Genomic DNA, 15,647 nt, shown 5'->3' on the forward strand with positions numbered 1-15,647 from the left:
GGAGGTGGGGGTGGGGGGGGGGGGGGCGGGGGGGGGGGGGGGAAGAGATCTTAAGAGAAGTGTAGAAGATCATGAGAGGAATGTATAGGGTGAATGCAATCAATGTTTTCCCAGGGTTGGGGAAATTGAGGACCAGTTTAAAAAAAGGTTAGAGGAGGGAAAGAACAACAAAAAAAAAAGAACATGAGGAACAATTCCTTTTAAAAAAAAAGAAAGAGGGTGGTTGGAACGAGTTCCCAGTAGAAGTGGTTGAAGCAGATACATTACCAACATTTAAAAGGCACTTGGACAAATACATGGATAGAAAACAGGTTTAGGAGGATTTGGGCCAAGTGCAGGGAAATGGGTTAGTGTGGATGGACATTTTAGTTAGCATGGACCAGTTTGGGCCAAAAAGGGCCTGCCTCCCTGCTGTAGGACTCTGCCAAGAATAGAACGTCACATGCTGGAATTTCATTAAGGTAGAGTTGCAGAGGGATACAACAGAGACCTTTGAGTACAGAGCATTCAGCATCAGAGTGGAAAGTGAGAAGTAGTAGTAAATACACAACAGAAGGTGGGATTGAGGGGGCAGTTGGAATCAAAGGGAAGGGGAGGGGAGCAAGGTTCTAGAGGACCATGGGCAACTTGTTGTTGCAACTTGTGTTCCTTGATGTCTTAAAAAGAGACAAATTTTTTTTTAAAAAGTGTGCTCGGAGCTAGTGTGAAGCGGTACTGTCTGTGGAACATTGAACATTATGGAGATACCTGGATGATCCTGAGATGATTCAAAACAAAGGATGAAACTTGAGTTTGAATCCACGTGGCAAGAGCTTGAGCCAAAGGCAGTCACTAAGGAATGTAATATGGCTATCGAAAGGAGTTTTAGCAAACACCTGGTCAAACATCAGTACTAAGAGTGAAGTTAATAACTATGGACAAGAAAAAAAGAGTTAGGAATGGAAATTCTGTCAGATATGACCAGAACTTCAAAATGGGTCCATGTGGAAGAGATGCGACAATGAGTTAAATACTAAAATAATAAAAGTGGTAGCTAGGATTTTTATCTTTCTTTTTTAAAAACCATCAGCGTTTTCCTAATTACCATGTCTGAAAAGGGTCACTGGACCAGAAACATTAACTTTGATTTCTCTTCACAGATGTTGCCGATCCTGTTGAGCTTTTCCGACAATTTGTTTCAGAATTGCAGCATCTGCAATTCTTTCAGTTGTTAAGCCAGGTAATCAACATTGGATGAAAGAAGAATTCAGGAGGACTGACTAGGAGTCGCTCCAATACCTAAGAAAATAAGTTATCTGCCGAAGCTACAAGACTACGTCAGAGTCAGAGTCATTGTCACTCAGCAGTGAAACAGGCCCTTCATCCAACAAGTTCATACCAACCATGTTCCCAAACTAAGTTAGTCCCACTTACCTGCATTTAGCCCATTTCCCTCTAAACCGTTCCTGTTCATGTACTTATCCAAATGTCTTTTAAAATGGTCTAATGTACCTGTATCCACCACTTCCTCCGACAGTTCATTCCACACTGGAACAGTGTAAAAAAGTTGCTTCCGTGTCCTTTTTAAAATCTCTTCTTACCTTAAAAAGATGCCCCCTAGTTTTGAACTCCCTCATCCTAGGGAAGAGACTTTTGCTATTCACCTTATCTATGCCCCTCATGACTTTATAAACCTCTAGTATCATCCCTCAACTTTCTACGCTAGTGAGAAAAGACCCAGCCTACCCTTATAACTCAAACCCTCCATTCCCGACAACATTATGGCAAGTCTTTTCTGAACCTTCTCCAATTTACTAAGATCTTTCTTTGATAAGATGGCCAGAACTGCACATAGTACTCCAGAAGTGGCCTCACCAATGTCATGTACAACCTCAACCTAACATCCCAACTCCTACTCTCAGTATGCTAAGTGCCTTCTTAAATTGCCCCATCTACCAGTGACGCAAATTTCAAAAGACTTATGTATCTGGACTCAAGGCTTCTGTTCTACAACACTACCCAGGGTCCTACTGTTAATTGTTTAAGTCCTGCCCTAGTTTGTTTTACCAAAATACAAAATCTCACATTTATCTAAATTAAAGTTCATCAGCCACTCCTCAGCCCATTGACCTAAATAATCTCTTATAGCCTTCTTCATTGTCAAGTATACCATTAATTTTGGGGTGATCCACAAACCTACTAACCATGCCTCCTATATGCACATCCAAATCATTTAAGTGATAAACAAAAATGGACCCAGTACAGATCCTTGTGGAATACTGCTGGTCACAGGCCTCCACTCCAAAAAAATAACCCTCCACCACGTCTCCTACCATCAAGCCAATTTTGTATCGAATTGTTAAACTCACTGATTCCCATGTGATCTAAACCAGCAAATCAGATCAAATCTCTGTAACAGCCACATATGGTGATAGACAGTTAAATAAAAGATTATCTTTATGAATGGGGGTGCCCAGGATACCAGTATAAAGGACAGGGTTGACATTTGCTAACACCTTCACTCATAAGTGCCAAATGGATGACCTATCTTGCATTGAGGTTCCCAGCTTAGTTAGTTGCAAGTCTCCAAATTCACTCCATGTGATAAAAGAAATGGTTGAAGGTCTGGATACTACAAAAAGATTATGGTCCCCTGAAAACATTCCATCAATGGTAGTGAAGACTTGTGCTCCAGAACCAGACATCCCCTTAGACTTTCACTATAGCTACAACATTTCATCTGTCAGATAGATGCCAAACTCCCCAGTTTGTCCAGTCCACAAAAAAAAGGACAAAATTTCCTGTGGTAACTAGCTAGTCTCTAACATCAAATGTGATTAATGTATTTAGGTTCTCCCAGGGTCACCTAGCTCCTGACCACATTACAGCTTTGGCCGAAAAATGGACAAAAGTTCACAGGCAATGAGACAGTGACTGCCCTTGACACCAGGTTGCATTATGTAACCTCAAATGGAGGTAATGGGCAAGTGTGGCTCTGTGGTGTGAAGAGACACCCCTCTTGGGAGTCACACTTATTATAGAAATGGTTGCTCCCAGCAGATTGTTCCAGGGACTTCCTCAGAGAATTGCCATGGATTCATCCACTTTCAGTTGCTTTAATGGTCTTCCTATCACAAAATCAGAAGTTGGGATATTTGTTGCTGACTGCGCAAACTTCAGCGCCGTTCACCATAGATATTAAAGCATTTGGTACCCATATGCAACAAGACTTGTTCGAAATCCAGGTTCGTATATATGTGGCAAGTGATAAGATATAGGTCACGCAACAGCAAGACAATGATCATCTGCAACAGAAAAGCTAAGCAACTCCTCTTCACATTCAAAAAGGTATTACGGGTCACTAAATCCATCACTAACCAATATCCTAAGAGTTGTTATTGACCAGAGACTGAACGTGACCCATAGCTACAAAAGTGGGTCAAACGCTGTGAACTCTGTCAAATGTAACTCACCTTCAGACTCCAAAGCCTATACACCATGTCAACCACAAGGCACAAGGCAGGATTCAACTTCAAGTATTCCCTTTGACAGCTAAAATCTTTAATTTCCTTTTACAACCTCCCCTCTTATATCCCAGGTGTTCCCTCTGTACAACCTCACTCTTGCTTTACCCCTCATTGTGCAGCCTCCATCTCCTCCAGCCAGCCCAGTGATCCCCACACATGCAGCATTATTTCTTTTTACTATGTCCACTATCTCTCTTCCTCCCATCCAAACGGTACCCTATGAACCAACCACCACAAAGCCTTCCTGTCTCCATTACCCCTGAAATTCCTTGCAACCTCCAAGTCTTGATTAGTCCCCCAACTTCCTTGCAACTTCTCCATCCTCACCACCTGCTCCCTCTCCTCTAAGATTCATCCTGGACTCAGATCATGTTTGTAATTGAGATTTCACTGGGAAAAAAAAACTGTATTTATCCAATCGAATAATATAGTGCTGAAAGTTAACTCCATTGTCAGTATGCAGATGCTTTCCAGGACAGTAGGCATACTACAGATGAATGGATTTCTTTGTAAACCAGAAAATTAGAATGCTTCACTGACAAGATGCCAAGTGAAATAGGCAAATTCCCAACAAAGTCAATAGACAGCACAGTACAAAGAATGACCTACAGCTCTTTGCATTTTTGAGTAACCTACTTATGACAACTGACATCAATTTCATTTGAACTACAAGAAACTAGTCGTCCAGTCCTTCTCCATTATAAATACAAATTTAATATTTTAAACAAATAAAAAAAAGCAGTCAACCTCACTTAAGCTCCTTCCCCGCACAAGAAGTAATGATTTCATACAGTTAACCATTAGAAATCAATGACACATTGACCAGAACTCATTGGATCTGAAATTTGATAACTTAATGGAAGCTCCAGCAGAGCTTAAAACTAGACTCCAATCAACCAACAAATATCTGACCATCTGTCAATGACTGGATTTGAACTATTAGTTTCTGGTGCACCAGGAGCAAGTTGTGTGCAATGCGATATTCAATGAAGCATTTCATGTTAAACTACAAAATTTGGTGGAGGATATAGCTTTAGCCACTAAAGCTATTTTTAAAATTGAAATACCGCTGACTTAGCATGACTGTTCAAAGTAGTAAAATATTAAGACTGAATTGAGCTATCCATAAAACACTGATGAGACGAAGATCTGAAATTGAATTGAAAATGAGTTACCAAAATAATATTTTGTATCATACAGGATGCACAGGAATGTCAGCTTATAATTTTTTTTTAAGTGTACTTTGGTCCAGAATTAAACTTCAGATTTAGGAAAAAGGGGCTACTTCATGATCAACTAGTACACAGAACAAAATAAATCTGTTTCACGTTATGATTTGTGTGTAAAATGGCCCCAAAGAAAACAAGAATTAAAATGCATGTACAGATAGTAATTCCTCAACTGGAAACAGCAAAGCTTTCAATGGGCAGCATTAATCTTTGGCAAGCAAATATGAAACGTAATGAGCCCCTAGAATTCAAGAAAATTAGTTTGAGGTAAAATAAATTTAAATTCTGAAGAATGCCATATTGTGTTTGCCCACCAAGTTGATAACATTTTGGTAACTGCTCAAAATGTTTTAGGAAAGAGGCAAAATATTTAATTATTTATTCTTTATTTTTAAGTAATACAAATTGAAAAGCCCACCACCCAGAAAATGAAATTTGCATCACCTAATGGTTTCAACCTTCTTTTTTAGAGGCAATAAACAAGCTGCAGATGCTGGAATCCAAAACAGACAGGCAGGAAGCTGGAAGAACATAGCAAGCCAGGCAGCATCATGAGATAGAGAAGTCAACGTTTTGTGTATAACCCTTCTTCAGGACTGGGGATGTGTGTAGGGGGAGCTGCAGATAAAGGGGGTGGTGGGGGCAGGGTGGTGAAGTGGGGATAGGTGAAGACAGGTAGAGGGTAGCTTCCCTGTCACCAACCTGATTCATTCCTCCCCTGGACCAACCAGGTCATACCCTCGGCCTGTCTTCACTATCCCCACTTCACCTTGCCCCCGTCATCCCCTTTATCTGCAGCTCCTCTTACACCCACCCCCAGTCCTGAAGGGTTACACCCAAAACATCAACTTCACCTCCTGACTGGCTTGCTGTGTTCTTCCAGCCTCCTGCTGGTCTATTTCAGCCTTATTACTGGCATTTCCACTCTTTTTTTTGCTGTTAAATCAACAATTACTATTCAGTATAACAAATACACCTTTTAACATTTGTCAAATCCAATTGTAATCAGCTGAGATATAAGAAATAATTAAAATGTTTTCAATGTAACTTTGCAAAAATCACCCCATCCAAGCATCTTTACAGTTTCATTTTTAAAAGAAAACATGTCACACTTCTAATCCATGTATTTTCTACATCAACTAGTTTGGAGACATTACACACAACTGGAGGTGGTGGGATTTGAACTCTGGCCTCCTGACTCAAAGAGACACTACCAATGTGCTCAGTCACCTCTAATTCCAAGAGAGTCGATTAATTGTGAGATTCCTGGGTGATCCTTGCAATTATGAAAATTGAACATTTCCCTTTCTCAGGGGAAGATATCAAGCCTTGAATCCAAAACTCTAATCAATTAATCAACATAACTCAGAACTAAAACTATTATCTCACATTATAGTGACCCAAGGTACAGTGACAACAAAAATTACATGAAATTAACCATGCTAACTTCATTGTTGCCAACTATTCAGTGATAAAATTATACAACCATGAATCTTCAAAACTAGTTATTCTTTTGAAATTAGCAATATCTTGCAAAATTATGCAATAGAATATAGACATCTTTTGGCATATCACTTAGTTCTAAGTTACTCATTTAATCTCCATTCCTGATTGATTCCCACACTGTCTGGAACTACCAACAAGATTGGTCAATCCTTTGTGTATCTCTGCAACTCCCTTAAATGCAATGGTTCTATAAATCACAACCACTCATATGTTAACAAAGTCCCACATTTTAACTATTCTGCCATAGAGTGATACAGCACAGAAACAGACCTTTTGGTCCATGCAGCCAAATTTCCCCAAACTAAATTGGCCCCACTTGCCAGCACTTGGCCAATATGCCTCCAAACTGTTCCCATTTGTGTACCTATTCAAATATTGTTTAGATGTTGTATGTAACTATCAGCATCCACCACTTCCTCTGGCAGTTCATTCCCATTACAAACCACTGAGGAAAAACAAACTTACCCCTGAGGTTCGACTGAATTATTCAATACAGTAAATTACTATCTTTCAATGAACTCCAATGCATTTTTAAAATAATTCAGAGCCTATTTCAACTGCCGTAACAGAAATTACACACTTATCAACCCTTGGGAAACTTGTTTTTTCAAAAAAAAAAATTGATTTTACACTACCTGGTATCTCCATATCACTTTTTCAAAAATATGTTCATTTACAGGTGGGCATCACTGGTTGGATAAGCATTTTATTGCCTATGCTTAATTGCCCAGAAGGCAGTTACGAGGCAACCATATTGCTGTGGATCTTGAGTCACATGTAGGTCAGACCAAGCAAGAATGGTTATTCCCTTCCCTTTGGGATATTAGAAGACCAGAATAGGTTTTACTGACAATTGACAATCAATTCATGGCTATCATTAGACTCTTACCTCTCAATTAATGAATTCAAATTCCACTGTCTTCCATGGCAAAATTCAAACCAGAGTTTCCAGAACATTATCTTGGTCTCTCCATCAATAATATCAGGAGGCCACTGCCTCGCCTAATGATACTGTACATGCTTAACTGGCACAAAATAAATGCTCATCCTCATTTAAATTCCCAATCTACACTTATTTCCTGTTAAAGTATGTCATATTAGTATGGCACACAATTGAATCACTTAGAACATGAAAAGCTTGATAAAAATGCTGTGAAGTTACACAATATACAGATTCACATCAGTTTACATTACAAAATAGGTTCAGGGGACCAGAAAAATGTTTATCTTTATAGTCTATTACATATAATAATCCGTAGGCTGGGAAAGGGCTAGTTTCCACGGAAGAAAATCCAGAATCCTAAATTATTAATCCTCTTATTTGTGAACTCGATAAAATGCTGCAGCTTGATCTGATTTTGTTACCTATTCGAAATCAGAGAACGAGAGTGCGACGCTTGGAAACAGTAGACAAAAAGCAAAACTAGACCTCCGCCCGTAGGGGATATCTTTCCACTGAAACATAATTCAGTAATTCTCTACGGAATATCTGTCTCATCGAGACGATCCAGGGTAATTGGATGTGTAAGCCTTTCACAATCTCACATGGAGTTTAAATGCGCAATATACAAAAGAAATGCAAACACGTTTTTTTCCCCCGAAAAACGAGTCTGTAACTCTACTCTTAGAATAAGCATACTTACATTTGAACCATGATGTTACTAAGAAAGATGCCGTCAACCAACTCCATGTATTCCAAAAGTGCTCCTCCATTTGCTGGAGCTAACGCCCCGAAAGTCTTCACCTAAAAGGGTGGAGATTGACAGTATTTTTTAAAATCATGTCAACGTAAGTATATATTGTGTAACTGCCACCTTCGGTTGCAATTACTGATTTAGGTGGTCTGAAAGAAACACTCAAGAAGTACTTACCCAAGTTACTAAAGGATCAGACATAAACTGCTCAAGAATCGTTGCAAAATCGGTCTCCATTTTCAAAGAAAGACTAAAAATAAAGAGAGTTTATTTTAAACTGTAAAATCCACCGTTGTTGCCAGTAGTTGTATTCCCACTTTCAGCATCCTAAAGAGAGGTGAAATCCGTTTTCAAAGTATCCACAGTAAGTTGAGGTGCTTAAATCTTGATCATTTGCAATGCGACCGAGACGTCACCAAGTTCATTTTCAGCACAAAATTTTGATTTTAATTACAGCACCTACATCATTTTAGGAAAACCGCCTTCTTCCTGCAGCAGACTCGAATTCCTATGGAAAGCCCTCAGACCACAACCATCTTCCCTCATGACAAATTAACACAAAACTCGATATTAGAAAAAAATGAATACTCATTTCCCATCGACGCCGTGTAATCGTCTACCTCTTGTTTTAAAGGGATAGATTAAAATGAGAGGGAAGATTGAAATTTGAGGTTTCATAAATAAATGCCAACATCTCTAACGGTATTTCAAATATCACCACACGCGTTTCCTCAGATATACTGCGCTTTAGCACGAGCCGACTAACGGCTATGAAACATCATTCACCAAAGCCGCATCACCACCCTACACGAGATCCCTTCATCCATACAGCTAGCTCTAAATCCAGATATAAAACCGCCACGCCCCGCCCAGCATGTATCGTTCCGCCGTGTTGTTCTGCAGGAGGCTCGGATAGGAAAAATAAGTCCTCCATCCATGAGCATTTTTATAGATTAGACAAAGATTGAGTGATATTCGCCATTTATGTAAAGGATTATTTGTATTGTACCAAATATATAGCAAAATGTTCGAATATTTATCAGTGATAAAATGTTCTACTTTATGCTCCATCGATTTAATTCGATTATAAACTAGCGATTTTCAGAATTTGTATTTTGTGCAACTGATTACTTGGATTTATAGTTATTTGAATGATATTTTTCGAGAAAAGATTACGATGAAAAGTTACATAGATCGAACATAATGCACGCTCCAAAAACAAAGAAAGATCAATAATGACGCCTGACGGGGCGCAAAACGTAACATTCATTACCAGGGAAACTTTCCATGTGTGATCATTATTATAATATTCATATTAATAAACCTTCAAATATGTTATTAATTGTAATCAATTCAATTGAATTAACTTCACCACACAGATTTGTGAAGACGGAGGAAGACATAAATACAAGGAGTAGGGCAAGTGTTCTTTCCTTTGAAGCGGAAATACTAAACAAAACCATTGGAACAAATCTGTTGTAATCAAGTTTATTAGCCAGTGCTATTATTCTGGGCGCCATATCACCTTTCATAAATATATACAGACATATATACAACAGATATGCATATCTGTTGTAGTGCTGCACATCATAATCAGGAATAGGTACGGGAGTGAGATTATAATGCATACTAATGCGATATATCATGTGACTGGAGACTAACTGTACCGCAGCTTTAAAGATATTGAAACAATTTATAATTATTCGTAACCGACTAACAAAATTTGAGTGCAAAAAAATTCATCTTTGCTAAAACCTTTTAAAAATAATTATTTGCATTAATTAAACATTTTTGCATAACAAAGAATTCACATGAAATTTACTGCTCAGAAACGGGCTATTCAACCCAACTGGTTTACGAAAATATTTATGTCTCAAGCAAACCTCCTTTCCCACTTAAATCACCTCAAGCTGTCAATATATCTTCCTATCCCTTTTCCCTCTTGTATTAATTTGGCTTTTAAATGTATCAATGCTATTTGCCATAATTATGCGTACCACAGCCATAGAGAAATTACAGCACAGAGGAGAATTTAAAATCAGCTGTAGTTCCCCATGCTATCTCCATAGCCCTTCAGACTCGTGTTAATCTCATTCCCTTTCTATATCATTGATCATCTTCCATTTATCCTTGTAGGCCACAGGTCATCATCTCTTGTTACACTAAAGGCCCTTCCCCGTATCCATACCTAATGCATGTGCTTTTAGAAGAAAGATTTACATTCATGCAGTGCCTTTCACACAAATCATCTCAATAAATTACTTCTCATTGGAATCACTGTTGTAATCTGCAATGTACAAAGTGTAGCAGCTAACTTTTGCTTCGCAAACTCCCATAAACTGCATTTGGGAGAGAAAGGTATTCAATGTCTGTAGTGTACACTACTGTTTACACATCTTGATTTGCATTGCATATATGTTTACCGTAGTCTCAATGCACTGCCATGTGACGAGGTTGGCTGAAAGGAAGGTTTGGAATATTTTCTCCCATCAAAATGTTGTAACAGCCTCATGGCTGATAAAACACAAGTAGATTGCCAACTTGGCCAAAGGGATGCAGGGTATGAGATATTTTGGTGAAGTAAGGCTTTGCAAATTGCAAAACAGTAACTGGACAAACACAGCAGCCAGGTGCTAATGACATTAGCATAGGATCAAAGGACATATCTCGTCAACAGTTACCTTGTACAGAAATATCCCCAACAAAATATCAACCAGACAAAGGAGGAATGCATATTTTCAATCAAAATCAGACAGAAAGGCACCCAGGTCCTGCTACACAAAGAAACAAATATTAGGAAGCCACCCAAACAATTGACAATGTTTCAAACCATTAAGCGAGTCTCCCCGATTGGTCAGAATGATAGAAAGTTCCAGGAAACCATCTAATAAAGTATAAAAACAAGGCTTTCCAGCAGATCAATCTTAGACCTTCTGGAGATAAAGAGGAAGTGTCCAGCAGGCAAAGGTGAAGACCTTTGGAGTGAGACAGAAAGAGAACAATGACTTTGCAAACTTGACCAAAGTTACAACAGATTCTAGGAAGTATTTTAACAACTAAGAGGATCAGGCAGGATTAGGAATAACATTGTAATATACTGTAGGAATAGAGTTGTACAGCACAGAAACAGACCCTTTGGGTCATTCCAACCAGATATGCTAAATTAATCTAGTCCCATTTGCCAGAATTTGGCCCATATCCCTCTAAACTCTTCCTATCAGCTACCCATCCAGATGCCTTTTAAATGTTGTAATTGTATCAGCCTCTGCAACTTCCTCTGGAAACTCATTCCATACAGGCACCACCCTCTGCGAGAAAAGGTTGCCCCTTAGGTCCCTTTTCTATCTTTCCCCCTCACCTTAAATGTATGCCCTCTAGTTTTGAAAATTTGTAAGAATTTGTACCTGCAGCAAATATCACTGCTCTGTTTGCCTGGTTCTCCCTATTTAAAAGAAAGTGAGGACTCCAGATGCTGGAGATCAGAGTCATAGTGTGGTGCTGGAAAAATGCAGCAGGTGAGGCAGCATCCGAGGAGCAGGAGAATCAACATTTCAGGCATAAGTCCTTCATCAGGAATCACAAAATCCTGGGGTTTTCAGAATAGAGCATCAGTGACCTCCTGTATAAATTTGTGACTAGCCAATTGGCTAGTTCTGCTGAGGTCCTCAGTGGATCTCAGGGTATTGAGCCATTTGCTAAGAACTTCAGGGCCACTGTTATGTTCAAGGCAATCAACATAGGGTTGCATCACAGTCATTGAGGGTGCAAGTCTTTATCTAACAGCTGGCATATGTAGGACATCATAACTAAATATATCCTGAGATGCCTTCTGTATTCTTTCTGTCTCTGTCGATTGAAGATAGACACAGTGCACCTGTTGAATCGGTTTCAAGCCAGCGCTTATCATCACAGTGGCCCCTGGTTCCTTGAATCTAGCACTTTGGCAAGCTGATCGATATTTATGTAAACAGTATTACTTGAGTTGAGATTACTCTCTAAAACTGCACCACGAAATCCCTAGTTAAGCCCTTCACTCAACATTTTCTCTCCCCTAGCCTCCAATCTACTACAATGAGACCACCCTCTAAATCCTATGGACAGCTCCTTATGACAAAACATTGAAAGTGCACAAAGACATTGAATATTGCCAATGGTACTTGAAGATGTCAGTGCAGTTTCTTGTACACCAGAGTCAGCTTCCTTTCAGTGACGTTGGAGCACAACCATTTGCCTTAACATAATGACAGCTCCATCACCAAACTTTCCCAAACTTCTGCTCCCACCACACTGTAACTGCATCTATACCTCTGACATCATACAATGCTAATCAGCTGACATGAGATCTCATTGGAATGTGATCCAATGACTTCTAGAGCAATGCTGGTTCATTGGGAATGGAACTTAGTTTAGTTCGGCCCTCCAGCTAAAGCCTTGATAGTTAATTAAAAATTCCAAACATCAATTAGGCTCACCAAAAAAAAACTTCCTCTCACTTTGGGTATTGCCTTTTCACAACACCTGTGACTATGACTTCCTTTGGAAAATATGGGATATTTTGTTTTTGTGGGCTCCAGCTGCCTCCTCTTCATCAAGGACGTGCAATTTCATTACACATCCTTTCCCCATCAGGATGGTGTCAGTGTTCTCTGCTTCTTTCTGGAAAAAAGACCTGAAATCTACCTGGCCCAAGTTTATCCTCAGGAGAAAGTGAGGACTGCAGATGCTGGAGATCAGAGTCAAAAAGTGTGGCGCTGGAAAAGTACAGCAGGTCAGGCAGCATCCAAGGAGCAGGAGAGTCAACATTTCAGGCATAAGTCCTTCACCAGGAATGTGAGGTGGGGAAGGGGGCTGAGAGATAAATAGGAGGGTGCCACCAGCCCCTTCCCCACCTCCACGTTCCTGATGAAAGCTCATGCCTGAAACTCCAACTCTCTCCTGCTCCTCGGATGTTGCCTGACCTGCTGTGCTTTTCCAATGCCACACTTTTCAAGTTTGTCCTCATCCTGAACTATTTCTCTTTAACTTCATTCATTCTCTTCAGGTCAAAGAAGTGGCCATGGGCTTTGGATATGTCTGTCTTATTGTGAGGTACACGGAACATTCCTTGTTCCAGTTTTACTCTGGCTCCGCCCACAACTCTTCCTCCAGTACATCCCTCTCTCATCTGGAATTTGAAAAGTCTAACCATTTCGCTTCCAATTTCCCACTCTCACCTTTAACTGATCCATCTCTGACTTCTCCCTTCCTCAACATCTCTTTTTCCATTTCTGGGGAATAGGCTACCAATATCCAGCACAAAGACCACTGACTCCCACAGTTACCTTGACTATACATCCTCACATCCTGCTTCCTGTGAAGACTCTATTCCATTCTCCCAGTTCCTACGTCACCGACACATCTGTTCTGATGAGGCCAATTTCGACAAGGGGGCCTCCGAAATGTCCACCTTCTTCCTCAACCAAGCACCATGTTTGACAGGGCCCACGGCCGGTCCGACCTATCTCCTGCACTTCAACCCTCACTCACTCTCTTTCCTCCCATATCAGTCATAGGGTCCCCCTTGTCCTCACCTACCATCCAACCAGCATCCAAATCCAGAGGATCATTAGCCACCATTTTCACCACCTCCAGCAGGATGCCACCACCAGACACACATTCCCCTCCTCTCTCTTATCAGCCTTCCGCAAGGACCGTTCCTATCAGGACATCTTAGTCCACTCTTCAACTTCTAATACGTCCCCACACCTCAAGGCACCTTCCTCTGCAATCGCAGAATCTCTAACACCTGCCTGTTTGCTAACTCACTCCTCACTATCCAAGCTCTCAAACACATCTTTCAGGTGAAACAGTGCTTCACCAGCTTGTACCCAATATGGTCTCCTCTACATTGGGGAAATGAAGTACAGACTGGGTGGCCATTTCGCAAAACATCTATATTCTGTCCGCAAAAAAGACCCTGAGCTTCCAGTTGCTTGCCAATTCACTACACCACTCATATTCTCTGGCCAACATCTCTGTCTCAAGTTTGCTGCAGTATTTCATTGAAATTCTGCACACGCTGGAAGAGCAGCATCTCATTTTCCATTTGGGAACCCTGCAGCCTTCTGATCATAATACTGAGTTCAACAGTTTTATGGCTTGAGCACCTGTCCTACTTTCCCCCACTCCCACATACTAGGCCTTCTCATTACATATACTGTTACCACACACGACCCATTGTCAGCCACAAACATACCCATTGTCAACTTTTCATTTCCCCAAACTGACCTTTAGCTGCTCCTTTGTCTGTCCAACTGTGTTTCTCTCTCTTTGAATTCTTTCTCCACCTATTGCTTACTCACCTTCCTTACCCACCCCATCTTCTGTATAAAAATCATTCTTCTCTGAGCTACCATCAGTTCTGAAGAAGGGCCACTGGACTCGAAACATTAAATCTGATTCGTCTCCACAGATGCTGTCAGACATGCTGAGATTTTCCATCAATTTCTGTTTGTTTTTATCAGATTTCTAGCATCTGCAATTCTTTTGGTTTGTTTATCCAATATATTTGACCCTCCCCTTGTCACCCATAAATATTCCAAAATATTAACTTTTACCCACACTATCTTATGATTTCTGTTACCCCTGTTACCCTTGAACTTTTCTCCATTTCCATGGATCTCATTCCTTGTTTTGACTGGCTTTCCTACACTTTTCCAAGCCTCTATCTATCCAGACCCCAATACCCTTCTTTTCCCTGGTCTCTTTCATTCTTAACTCTACCTTTAGCTTTACTTTTGGTAACCCTCCACTCTTTGGATCCTTACAATCCTAACCCATAGTCTTTTAACTTCCATCCACTATGAATGCACTTTTGACACACAATACCAATATATCATGCCCTCGGCATCTGGACCTCTGTGATACACCCTTGCCAACCATCACCCCAAATAATCCAGGACAGACAGAAACATGGTGTGATATCTACTGTTCATCCTACTCTTGCCTTGCCATTGTACTTCCCTGCCCCAATTATCCTCCCTGTCCTGTGCCATTTTTGCTCCATTCTTTCTGAGCCATAGCCATAGCCCTAACCTGTGCCACTTTTAGTCCACCCTACACTGTAACCACAGCTACCCTAATCCCATGTGCTACTTTCACTCCAATCTGTCCTTCAGCCATAGTCACCCTAATCCCCTGTGCCACTTTGTTTTACATTGCCCTGTAGCCTCAACCAATCTCCTTCCCTATACTTCATTTGTTCAACCTTGAGAATGTTTACCTCAACATAATCATTCACAGAATTAAAACCATTTGACAATAAGGAGAACATAGCACATACTCAATCCAAAGTTCAAAAAGAAATCAAGCTTACCAGTTACACATATGCAGTTAGAAGAATCTGAAGGTACCAACTTTTCAATTGGAGAACTTAATTAGGAACAAAAACAAAATTCCAGCAATTAGCGTTTTTTAATAAGATGCATACCTATTTTCTAATTAATCTGTTCAGACGTGTTTTTATACACCTCTGAATCAGTGGGACTTGAACTTGGGCCTCTCAGTCCAGGGGTGGGGAACACAACCACTGCATCACGAATGCTGATTGGCTTCATGACACCTGCAGACAGGAAGATCAACGTGCTTTTCAAGGTCAAAGAACTTAATTGGTAAAGTTTATCCCAGCGTCAACATTCTGAATTTTGGACTTTTGCCCAATTGTTCTCCTGCCT

At 40.3% G+C, this 15,647-nt stretch overlaps 1 protein-coding gene across 11 annotated transcripts in view; it reads right to left on the reverse strand.

Moving 5' to 3' along the window:
• Positions 1-15,413, reverse strand: part of ccdc88ab (coiled-coil and HOOK domain protein 88ab) — a 399,202-nt gene extending 383,789 nt beyond the window's left edge. For 10 of the 11 annotated variants that reach the window (XM_043696005.2, XM_043696000.2, XM_043696009.2 and 7 more), the window contains exons 1-2: positions 8,113-8,691; positions 7,885-7,985 (exon numbers count right to left, since the gene is read on the reverse strand). In XM_043696005.2, coding sequence (XP_043551940.1) covers positions 7,885-7,985; positions 8,113-8,172 — 161 coding nt within the window. In that variant the 5' untranslated portion in view covers positions 8,173-8,691. Of the gene's footprint in view, positions 1-7,884; positions 7,986-8,112; positions 8,692-15,289 lie in introns of those variants that run through there. The other variant, XM_043696008.2, reaches the window with a different exon arrangement.
• Positions 15,414-15,647: the final 234 nt, after the last annotated feature.

Source organism: Chiloscyllium plagiosum, unplaced genomic scaffold, assembly GCF_037043375.1.
Source record: "Chiloscyllium plagiosum isolate Xiang-an unplaced genomic scaffold, Cpla_swu_hap1 HiC_scaffold_10, whole genome shotgun sequence".
NCBI classification, from domain to species: domain Eukaryota; kingdom Metazoa; phylum Chordata; class Chondrichthyes; order Orectolobiformes; family Hemiscylliidae; genus Chiloscyllium; species Chiloscyllium plagiosum.